This window comes from Musa acuminata, chromosome BXJ1-8 (genome assembly GCF_036884655.1).
Source record: "Musa acuminata AAA Group cultivar baxijiao chromosome BXJ1-8, Cavendish_Baxijiao_AAA, whole genome shotgun sequence".
NCBI classification, from domain to species: domain Eukaryota; kingdom Viridiplantae; phylum Streptophyta; class Magnoliopsida; order Zingiberales; family Musaceae; genus Musa; species Musa acuminata.
The window spans coordinates 44690001-44702115 of record NC_088334.1 but is presented as its reverse complement, the minus strand read 5'-3'; the positions used below and the strand labels follow the sequence as shown (position 1 = coordinate 44702115).

At 46.8% G+C, this 12115-nt stretch overlaps 1 protein-coding gene across 1 annotated transcript; it reads left to right on the top strand.

Annotated features, from left to right (window-relative positions):
* Positions 1–5645: 5645 nt before the first annotated feature.
* On the top strand, positions 5646–8948 carry LOC135589157 (nitrate reductase [NADH] 1-like). The gene is made up of 4 exons (XM_065081455.1): positions 5646–6705; positions 6777–6917; positions 7328–7560; positions 7623–8948. Exons 1-4 carry the CDS (start codon positions 5706–5708, stop codon positions 8907–8909), a joined length of 2661 nt encoding a protein of 886 aa, XP_064937527.1. The 5' UTR covers positions 5646–5705; the 3' UTR covers positions 8910–8948.
* The last annotated feature ends 3167 nt before the right edge of the window (positions 8949–12115 follow it).

The window sequence follows — 12115 nt, the reverse complement described above, 5'->3', positions numbered from 1 at the left end:
GATGGTGGTCTCCGAAACGAAGAGAGATGTTGCTCCAACGGGGTAGTTATCCAGGAGGGATAAGTCCCGGCTCTCCAGAGGGAGAATCATGTGAGACGGATCTCACATGTTGAGGAGGAGTACCTCAACAAACAACAACTCCACGAAGCTCAGTGGACTGAGCAAGCGGCGAGGAGTTGTCGCATGATCTCGTCGAGAGAATGCATTGGTGGATGCATTGCGAGATCAAGTGGGGGAGCGACCTAAAACAACTTAAATGAAGGCACACTTGGAGTCGATGTGGAGATCGAACTCAAGGGAGGGTTGACCCATGGAATGGTGGGCGCGAGGGCCACCATCGACTCAATGCAAAAACGAGGAGCGGAGCAACTTGGGTGTAACTTGGCGAAGTACCCAAGCCGCATGAAGGGAGCCAGCATAGAAGTTGGAACATGGAGCAGAGGCACAGTGCTTTCCTTAGACAGAGGTCAAGGACATGAACTCTTGTAGAGGCAAGAGTAGGATCATGTTGTTCCATGGGTCCTTCTTTCTGACGGAGCGGACTCATCTTGCATGGTGCCAAAGACGAAGGGAGCTTCGCGGCACATGCACCTTAACTCGGAGAAGCATTTGATGGAGGAACTAAGGTGACTCAATTTGCGGAAGCGAAGTTGGGTTCAGAAGGGCCTTAGCACGGGGCAAGAGGACGCAGAGGCGGGTACTCTTGAAGAATATGCCACAGTGTTGCCATTTGAGTCGCTATGAAGGAAGCAGTGCGCAGCGGAGATTGTGCTGGTAGGGGCAGAAGCCCAGGATCCAGACAATGGTGCACAGATTACAGTGAAGTCGGTGGACTTCGAGAGCTACTAGGCGACGGACTGTCCTAGAGCGGTGCTTTATCTAGGTGTGACTCAGGAGTGGGTGGATGAAGGTCAATTGCCAGAGGAGCGAACAAAATCGAAGGTGGAAGGGACCCTGCGATGTATTGGCAGAGGCCACACATGGAGGGTTCACAATTCAAGTTTATTCCACAAGGATCAGAATGCAATGGAGATGTCACCAGGAGGCGACATGGTGCAGCGGATCGTGGTGGAACAGTTCGTGGCAATGCGATACACACAATCTGTCCCGTGATGGATGAGATCATATGGAGGTATGATCGGGAGTTACTGGAAGCTCCACTTCGGTGAACAACACGATGGCAAGAAGGGCTATGGATTCAAGGAGTGAAGGCCATGGTACCGTAGAGGCGGGTCTTCCGGGCGTGCATCGAATTTTGCATCGGATGAAAGCCTTGGTCATCAGCATATGGGGGCTGTGTTCCACCAAGGGAAAAGTTCGAATGCAAGTACCAGTGAGTTCCATGGGAGGGACTTGATCATACAGAGGTATGATCGAAGCAGCTGGAGAGTTGGACTGCTCCAGAGCTCATATTCGCTTAAGGGAGCCCGACAAGTCAGAGGACAAGGTCGAGTAAGCGGACGTTTCTACCAAGGAAGCTAATGAGAACAGAATCGGTGCAAACTCTACAACGTGATGGCAGAGGCCATGCATGGGAGTTGCAGTCTGTCTTTCCATCGACCAAACGGACTACTTGGAGAACACAGTGGTGTTGAAGCAGGGGGTCGAAAGGGGCGAGGAAGCGACGACGAGTCTAGAGGGACTTAGCTACCCAAAATCAAGCATCAGTTAGAATGGATGTGGACTCAGAGGAGTGCCACGGAGACATCTCTACTAATTGTGAAGAAAAGGGATACAGAGGCGAGGCGACGGATAGTAGGGCCATGGGCATGGCGGCGCCATGGTACCGCAGAGGCGGGACTTCCGTGCAAGTCATTGATCCCTTGCTCTCATGGAGGGAGAGCGCTTGGTCGTGAAAGGGACCGAGGAGGTGGAGCATGCAGAGGCAATCTCCAAGTACCGAGACAAGGCTGAAGGGCAGAGGCCAAGAAACTTCGTAAGACCGGTGTCAACAAGTTTCTCATCAAGATAGCCGTAAGTGAAGGACTTCGGGTCATGCAAGAGTGCACGACCAAGGAACGAAGCAGGCAGTACACGGTGCTGTACCTTTGCTACTCAATGGAGTAGGCGGCAGAGTTGATGGAGAAGACGGTACAATCCTAGAGGCGACCTCATCTATCAGAGAATTACTCCAAGTTGGGGTGAAAACTTCCTGCATTCCAGAAGTTCAATGGCATTGAGAAGGTGAATCACAGTAGCTAACTCAACGCAAGGAGTGCAAACACTTCAAGTGCTTCAGAAGTGTGAGCAAAGAGTAGGCGAAGACCAGTAACCAGCTCGATGCATGAAGTATAACCTCGAGGAGGCGGGCGAAGTCAAGTAACCTTTGCCTTCTCAACTCTTAAGAGAATGGGCGAAACCAAGTACCCCAGTTCTCTTATCTATCCAGCAGAGGAGCTCTGCACAAGTTCAAAGACCCTTCGAAGATAATGGAAGACAATAGTTATCAAATCCTCACCAACGGTGATCAGTGCTACTGAGAGTAGATTGTCCGCTTCATTTCCCAACGAAATGCCAATCGAAAGCGGAAGTGATGCGAACCTACTTGGATGTGACAACTAACTGAAAGAAGAGTCAATGAGCAGATTTTGTGAAGGAAGGACCCAAAACTTCAGAAGTTTGCGAGGCGATGCTCGTTAAAGCTCCAACAAGCATCCACCCAGTTCAAGCAGCATGTGGAAATTTTGAGAGACTGGCGCAGTAAGGATGGTCTTTTCCTTCATTTGGTGGATCCGCAGGAATCAACGAGGATCAACACAACTCAGCCAACCCCACACCAGAATCAGAGTCATTGGCGAGTTGAAGCAGCATGGCGGATCAAAGGTTCGACTACTCAGAAACAGCAGCGGAGAGCAGCTGGGAGCCAGGAGGCGCATTGCAGCTGGAGCAGAAGATTGAAGACTCAGCAAAGGCGAAGAGTTGCAGTGTTCACAAAGGCTTCGACGAGGACGTCGAAGGGATAAGTGGGGGAGAATGTCACGGACAAACTTTGAAATAGGATGTTTGATGTAATGCTTATATCTGTCCGTGTCTGTTGGCATGTTCATACCTTGTACAACGTGTAGAGGGGCAGCCAAAGGCTTATAAGTCCCATTTTAGTTGGGTTGGTGGCCTCTTTAGGCTTGTAAATAAAGGTTGTGTCATGTGGACACGTGCGAGAGCTTTTCGGTCTGTAATGGACCATTTTACCCTTTGTTGTGCCACTGTTCAGAGCTTGTAAAGTCTGTTTGTAATTTGCATTGTCTATGAAGTGTTTTTCGGACATGTTTGCTTGTGGATCCCGATTGAGGCGTTCTCTTTAACCCGTTCTCTCTTTTGTTGGTCCTAAGGGACAATGGGAGGCTTCGGGGAGGCTGACCTTTGCGGACGGACGCGCAAGGGTGCCGCACGACTTAGGCAAAACCAGCTAAGTCCGTGTCAGTCCGCTTACATATAAATATAAACTTTTCTCTCATTCATTATAGTATGGCAAGACAAAGAAGAGAAACATAAATTCCCTTCCCTTTCTTTATGATAAAACAAGACAATCATAATTTTTTTTTATATATAAAAATATATAAAATTTTTTTTTGAAAGAGAACTACTCTAATCCACGTTTGAGGATATCAGATTATTAACTTGAATGTCAGAAATATCAAATTAGAAAACCTCCCCCGACCCTGATTTTCGTATAAGTGGTATCTTGAAACTCAACATCTTAGGATTCGACATCTCGGAGCTCAAACTTCTCGTAGCTATATCAGGAGAATGATTTGTACACATCAAAAGCCTCATGAATATACATATGCACATAAGTCTAAATCACGTTATATTGACTAGAACGTCAATGACAAGTTCTTTTAGACAAATAATAAGAATTTTATTAATACAAACAGCACATTAATCTTTCTCAAATTTCTATCTAAATTCAATCTACCAAAGGTCAAACGCTCAAGACGACCCGATAAATCCTTAGGGATGATATCGACTAGCATATATTACGTCGACTATTGATAGCAATGTCTTAAGATTAGATCTCATCGTCATCGTTTAACCTTTACGAAGAAAAGAAAATAAGATAAGGTTTTAGATCTGAGATACAACTGGATCATTTTATTGATGAGCAATGAACCAAGCTCAAGAAGACCCTGTGCTGGTGAGGTTGCCAAAGGAATGCAGTTGAAACAAGCTTTCCTTGGGTCAGAAGTATATTTCCAACATGTCCACCTTCATAAGTGATAACTGTAGAGAGCTAACTTGCCAAAGTAAATGCACCATTTCAGTAATTAGATGGAACAAATGACAGTAATGCAGGAAAAAAAATCAATAATAGATTGCATAAAATGTGCCTAAACAAACTCATGGAACTGAAGATCATGAAAAAAGAGTTCAGCATTGGGCATCAACCAAGAGATGATATGCTGTAAATACTATCCAATTTTATGACACATTGCATCAGTATTAACCTGCTAAACATGAAATAATACACTAAGAATGTGATCATCATGATACAACTCCAACCACAACCAACACAGCAAAACTTGAGATGTTTGTACCTTGTAAAATCAAGATAAATCAAGAAGCAAAAACATGGCAGGAGCACACCTTTTCATGAACCACAAATATGTTTCCAACATGTCTTAGTCTTTGGAGAGAGCTAATTTCTCTGATAAATGCAGCTTAGCTTCCATTCCTTCATTGAAGCAAATGGCAAACCGCTCAATGTCGGAAGAATCAGAACAAGAGTGCACACTTTTATTGTTCTATCCAGTATGGCAACCTGACTGCATTAGCAGACAAAGAAAATCTAAAATGCAGATGGGAAGACTGGCAAAGAACTGAAGCATACAAACTAACTTCCAGCAAATTAGTCATCAGATATACTGTGAACATCACCAATGTTTCAAAGGAAATGAAGGTCAGGGCCACAAAATGACCTCTTCAGCATTAGCCACTCTCTGAACTGAAGGACTGCACTGGTTTGAAATCCACCATGTTCTCGACTCCCGGAAAGAAACAGAGCTTATATCTCCAAGATACCAGCACACAAATAAAGAATATGGAATACATTAAGACATACCTCAGGCATGTAATTGCAGGCAGATGTCACCTCTGTGATACATTGTATACATAAGCTGATGCTCCATGTCAAACAAGCTACACAAGATAATCAAACCAATGACTAGGAGTTGTGCATTTCACCTCCATTTGTTTCCTCAATTTGTCTTCTTTGAAGATTGGTAATTTTATCTTCCCCTAGATATTAGGAAAGTATGATGATTTTGTCATGCCATTGTAGAAATAGTACATCAAACTTCTTAATCTAAATGGTTTTTTAATAGTAAAATATGTCGGTCTAGTTTTAATTTGAAGCAAATAAATGGTGTAGCTTTACTTGAGACAGCTGAGTGACCAAGAAAGTATATTTTATTGATAGTTTCTATGATATATTCTGGGATTCTGAGTTTGGCGGCGCCTAAGTCTGTGTTGCGCACTCTATACACGTATCACCGTTTTCCAGACCGCGAGCGCCGCCATCAGGGATCCCCGCTTCACACCTCTGTGATGTATCGTAGATATATGGGGTCGATCCAATTACCCCTCTCCCTTCCTCCGCTACTGTGCCTCTCTTCTTCCCCGATGGGTCCTAGTAATATATATTAAACCGTCCCCATTTCCCTTTCGTGCTTGCTAACAGAAGAGTTGAAGCTCCTCTTGTTTCCTAAATGCTTACTCCTGCCATGGCGGCGTTTATCGACAACCGACGGTTTGGCAAGGCGTTTGTCGCCCCACACCGCACCAGCTCCCGGGTGCGCGGCTGCAGCTTCCCTCCTCTCCTCCCCCTCGCCTCCGCCAAGGAGAAAGTACGGTGCTACGGCGGCCTGGACGACGAGGACGAGGATGAGGAGGCGGCGGGCTGGAAAAAGAAGTATTGCGGCAGCCACCACGAGGCGGAGCCGGCGGTGCGTGACCCGAGGGACGAGGGTACCGCCGACAGCTGGGTGGAGCGTAGCCCCTCCCTGATCCGGCTTACTGGGAAGCATCCCCTCAACTGCGAGCCACCGCTGGGCCAGCTCATGCACCACGGGTTCATCACCCCTGTCCCGCTCCACTACGTCCGGAACCACGGGGCCGTCCCCAGGGCCGATTGGGGGACTTGGACGGTGGAGATCACCGGCCTGGTGAAGCGACCGGTCCGGCTCACCATGGACGAGCTGGTCCGTGACTTCCCCCCGGTCGAGATCCCGGTCACCTTGGTTTGCGCCGGGAACCGGCGCAAGGAGCAGAACATGGTGCGCCAGACCATGGGGTTCAATTGGGGCCCGGCAGCCATATCCACCGCGGTGTGGCGCGGCGCCCGGCTCCGGGACGTGCTACGCCGGTGCGGCATCAGGGACCGCAAGGACGGCGTCCTCTTTGTGTGCTTCGAGGGAGCGGAGGACCTCCCTGGCGGCGGCGGTTCCAAGTACGGGACGAGCCTCAGGCGTGAAGCGGCCATGGACGCGTCGAGAGACGTCATGCTCGCCTACATGCAGAACGGCGAGCTGCTTAAGCCGGACCACGGATTCCCGGTGCGCATCATCATCCCGGGCTTCATCGGTGGCCGAATGGTCAAGTGGCTCAGGCGCATCATCGTCGCACCGCAAGAGTCCAACAACTATTACCATTATAAGGACAACCGCGTCCTTCCCTCTCACGTTGACGCGGAGCTCGCTGACGCCGAAGGTAATGGGATCGCCATTATCTACCCATACGAATCATCACAGTAAATGACTGATATTATTATTTTTCCGTAGCTTGGTGGTACAAGCCGGAATATATCATCAACGAGCTCAACATCAACTCGGTGATCATCACGCCAGGCCACGACGAGATGCTTCCCGTCGACACCTCCACGATCCAAAAGCCCTACTTAATGAGAGGTTATGCGTACTCTGGTATGTTATATACTGATTACCAACTTAATTAATTGGATATGCCTATTCTTAGTTGGATATATCATCATGTAATTACTAGCCGGTGTCCGTTTTTATCTGTCCGATATACACAGATCGTGATGTCATATTTCATAAGAAGATGGCATCATCTACGAGACATCATTCTTTAAATTTACTGTATCCTATGCTACATCCTGCATTTATGACATTGTAGCATTCGGCATTTTGGTTTCCCACCCGATATTGCATTTTGTGATGAGGAAATAATCATAAAAGAAGATAATGTCAAGTAAAATAAATGTGCATTGTGCGCGTCGTACCCAAGTCATCAGAAGCAAAGCTTTCATCGGGCGTCATGGTGGATAGAGTCTGCGGAAAGAACTTCGTATCATCTGGTTTGTGTAAAACAGGTGGCGGAAGGAAGGTGACACGAGTCGAGATAACAAACGACGGTGGGGAGACGTGGCTGCCGTGCGCGCTCCACCACCCCGAGAAGCCCAACAAGTTCGGCAAGTACTGGTGCTGGTGCTTCTGGTCCGTGGCTGTGGAGGTGACGGACCTGCTCGGCGCCAAGGAGGTGGCGGTCCGGGCGTGGGATGAGTCCCTCAACACCCAGCCCGAGAAGCTCATCTGGAACGTCATGGTAACCCGTTCTCGCTCTCGAGTTGTTATATTGGCTTTGGTTCTCAAATGGTGGTGGTGCAGGGGATGATGAACAACTGCTGGTTCAAGGTGAAGGTGAACGTGCGCCGGCACCAGAAGGACGAGATCGGGTTGGTGTTCGAGCACCCAACGCAGCCCGGGAGCCAGTCGGGCGGGTGGATGGCGCCGCAGAAGCACCTTGAGACGTCGGAGGTGGCGTCGATGAAGAAGAGCGTCTCCACCCCCTTCATGAGCACCTCCACCAAGCGGTACGCCATGTCCGAGGTGCGTGAACACGGGTCCGCCGCCTCCGCCTGGATCGTCGTTCACGGCCACGTCTACGACTGCACCGCCTTCATCAAGGACCACCCCGGTGGCGCCGACAGCATCCTCGTCAACGCTGGTAGCGACTGCACCGAGGAGTTCGACGCCATCCACTCCGACAAGGCAAGGGCCCTCCTCGAAGCCTACCGCATCGGCGAGCTCGCGCCCTCGGTTGATACCTTCGAGGCCTCCCTTCGTGCCACCATCCGCGAGGTCTCGAGGCCCCTGGCTCTCGTTAGCCCCCATGAGAAGGTGCAGTGCAAGCTCGTGTCGAGGAAGGCCGCATCGCGCGACGTTCGCCTCTTCCGCTTCGCGCTCCCCTCAGCGGACCAAGTGCTGGGCCTCCCCGTCGGGAAGCACATCTTCCTCTACGCTACCATCGACGACAAGCTCTGCATGCGGCCATACACGCCCACGAGCTCCGTCGACGAGGTCGGCCACTTCGAGCTCCTGATCAAGGTCTACTTCAAGGGCGAGAACGCCAGATTCCCCAATGGCGGCCTCATGTCCCAGCACTTGGAATCGCTGCCGGTCGGCTCCACCCTCGACGTCAAGGGACCGTTCGGCCACATCGAGTATACCGGCCGAGGCAACTTCCTCGTCCAAGGCAAGCCGAGGATCGCGAAGCGGCTCGCAATGATCGCCGGCGGGACCGGGATCACGCCAGTGTACCAGGTGATCCGGGCGGCGCTGCAGGACCCGGAAGACCACACCGAGATGCACCTGGTGTACGCGAACCGGACGGCGGAGGACATACTGCTGCGGGAGGAGCTCGACGGGTGGGCGCGGGAGCACCCGGCGCAGCTCAAGGCGTGGTACGTGATCAGCGAGGTGAAGCAGGGCGAGCGGTGGCGGTACAGCACGGGGCGCGTCACCGAGAGCATTCTGAGGGGGCACATTCCGGTGGGCGGCTCCGACGACACGCTCGTGCTCGCCTGCGGGCCGCCACCGATGATCCAGCTTGCCGTGGTGCCCAATCTGGAGAAGATGGGGTACGACACCGCCAATGCACTACTAATGTTCTAAATGCTGTCGAACTGGGCTCCAAAACTCCTCCCTTCTCCATCCTACCAAGAGGAACAGAGCACTAAGAAAGCTATAATGGAATCTTTCATTTAATTGAATACCATGCATGCCATTTGGCTTCAAAGCTTCAAAATCCTTCAAACGATATGTCAATCATCCTGATTCCAGATGTCTAGTGCTACCTGACCACCAGCAGAGAAGAGAGAAGATACATGATATATCTTGTCATGTTTCACAACGTCTCTTGCACCTCTAGTTGGACTCCACAGACTTCAAGATTGTTTGAGGAGCCAACCGACAAATGAAAGCCTTCCGTGGCGGCAACGAAGGGCCGTGAGCTCTCATCTCATCGCTACCGACAAACGGAAGCCTTCCGTCGGGGCTCGAAGAGGCCACGGCCCTTCGATGCCCCCAGTGGCTGCAGGTACGTGAGGGTTGCACCACTGCATGGTTTTCACGTACCGCCCACCGCTCCTCGCATGGGGCCTGTGACCTTTCGCTCGCTAAAGCGAGCTGATGGGGCCCAGGAGACAACCGACGTAGTATCTAGGGAACCGGCGACGAGATGCAACGTGAGGAACACGATATTGCTGTCGTACCACATTGCTGTCGCCTAATGAACTATATCATGGATGAGATCGCCACAAATCCCCTCCCTTCCTTTATGGTGGCATTGGGTTCATTACTGGATTGGACTCGAAATATGTCAAAGCACCCATCAAAAGAGTAATATTAGAACTGAAATAACATATTTCAATAATGATATGCAAATTCTGGATGTCTGACTGAAACCAATTCAGAGCTTAGCCGAATACCTATTTTACATCTCTCTCTGGTTAATGTTGAATCCACTAAGATTCTCAGTGTGTTATGCTCGAAGACACTCACATTGATAACGAAAACGCTTACATACTTTTGACTATTATACACGAAGACTCACAATGATAACAAGGGACGATTATATTCTTATCTCGGTCTTATCAGGGAATTATTTCATGTCAATCATATGATGTTGAAATATTAGGCACGTGGTGCTAAGTCATCGAAGTAGGTGTCGATGATATAGCACTAGAGCGTCGACTACTTGACAAGTATCAACCATATAGGACCTAAGTGACAGCTACAGAGGTATTTATCATGTAGCACCAAGGTGTCAATGATGTGACGTGACATGGAGCACACAACACCACGTTGTCGACTAGGTGAGAAGTGTCGATTATATCATTATTCTCTTATCAGACCTATCACATCTCAAATTATTCTTAATATTGTTCACATCCTTAACTAGATTTTGACATGATATTCCATGTCATCATATTTATTATTTATAACCACTAAAAAGATGTTAAGAACACAAGCAAAAAGATCTTAAGATGCCATAGAATGTCACCAAAATATGCACCAAGAAATTAATGCAAGCAGTAGAGACAAAAGAAATGTTCGGTGAAAGTAATCACAATCAGGTATATAAAAACACAGATATGTGATAAGCACATACTTTCTCTGGCACGCTTATAGAATGTCCATTGTTCATGTCTTATAAGCAACTATGACAGTAAAATCTTATACTATTACTTGTGAACACCAACACAGAGACATTTCATGCACTGAACTTGGAAATGATCAAAGCATTTTAGTAAACAAATGTATAAAATATATATATATATATTATATTTTCAAAAGGATCCTAGATTAAATTCTTGGGTAGTACCATCTACATGATCTAAAGCTGAAATCCTTTCAAGATGAACCAACAGGCTGAGGAACTTATTGGTGAAGATTAATATCTTTTTGTGGTCTAACTGCACAATTCTTCATTTCCAATTTAAATAAGCTGCTGTGACTATCAGTGAGTGTTTATGATAGTCAATCTACAGAACTCCTAATCATAGTATGGTGCATCTTTCACTTTTCAATAACTAAGCATATTAGTGATTCTTACACCCACAACATGCAACTACATAAAACTGTGAAGCCTATGCATGAGCTTGAAGAATTCAAAGTCACTGAGAGTGCATTACCTCCCATTAGAATGGAACTATGAGTTTAGATAGAAGCTGGAGATGACATGAATGAAAAACAACATCTGTGCAGGCGACTTCTGCCCCTGACTTCCACTTACCTAAAGATTACAAATTTCAACAGTAGCAAACATCACACCATCTATTAAAGACTCAAATGTTCCACAAAACACATCCAAATTAAGAGCACTAAACTAATCACTAATATGCTAGGAATATGATCTCCAAAATCTTATTATGATATAATTGTTTCAATTTATTGAAGGAACACAGTATTCCTTTTCTCAATGGTGTATCAAGCAGAACAAATAACAATTAGATATAGCCCGATTTCGACTACTAATATTTAACACCTTTTGTACTTGCATAAGAAACCACAGAGTATCCTCTTTCAGGAGACTCCAAACTGCTTATGCATGATGTCCTTCTAAATTCTCAGCAATAAGAGAAAAAACTAAAATTGTACCAAGATTGGTCCTATATCCCCTCTGAAATTTTCGGTCTTTGTTATATTGATTCCTTAATTTTGGAGGCACGGCTTGCCGCTTTTCCAAATTCCTATAAAAGGGCAAATCTCTTAGGCTGAAACTTGGATGCCTAATGCCCTACTTCTATTGATGATATTGGAAAAATCAATTATGTTCTGCCAGTCAAATCCTTTTCTCACCACCTCCTTCTTTCTTGCCCAAAACATAAAAATTGGGGCAGGTAAGCAGCTTCCGAGATGGTCCTTTCTCTATCCTTGTTTTGGTGTAACTACAAATAGGTTATTCCAAGAACTTCTATAAACCTGAAAGGGGGAAATCCATGGTTCCTAAGGGTTTCATCCATATTTAAACATGTATTTTATAATCCTCAAATATTTATAAAAGTTAGTTGCATATGGTAATAAAATCTTAATGTTATTTGTAATTGTCATTCTTATAAATATAAAACTGACATTATTGGATTTTTTCAAATATTCATTTATTAATTTATTCTATAGTGCTTTCATCAATCAGGTTTATGAGCCTTTCAATAAACAATGCTAGGTTAGTATCTAATACACTAAATGTGAAGTATATATAATCTAATCAGTTTGAATAATTTGAACTGGAGAATATAAAAACACTAGAAGCACGAGAGTATATGAAAAGAAATACCACAATAAAATATAAAATAATATTACCATCTTGAATTTTTAAA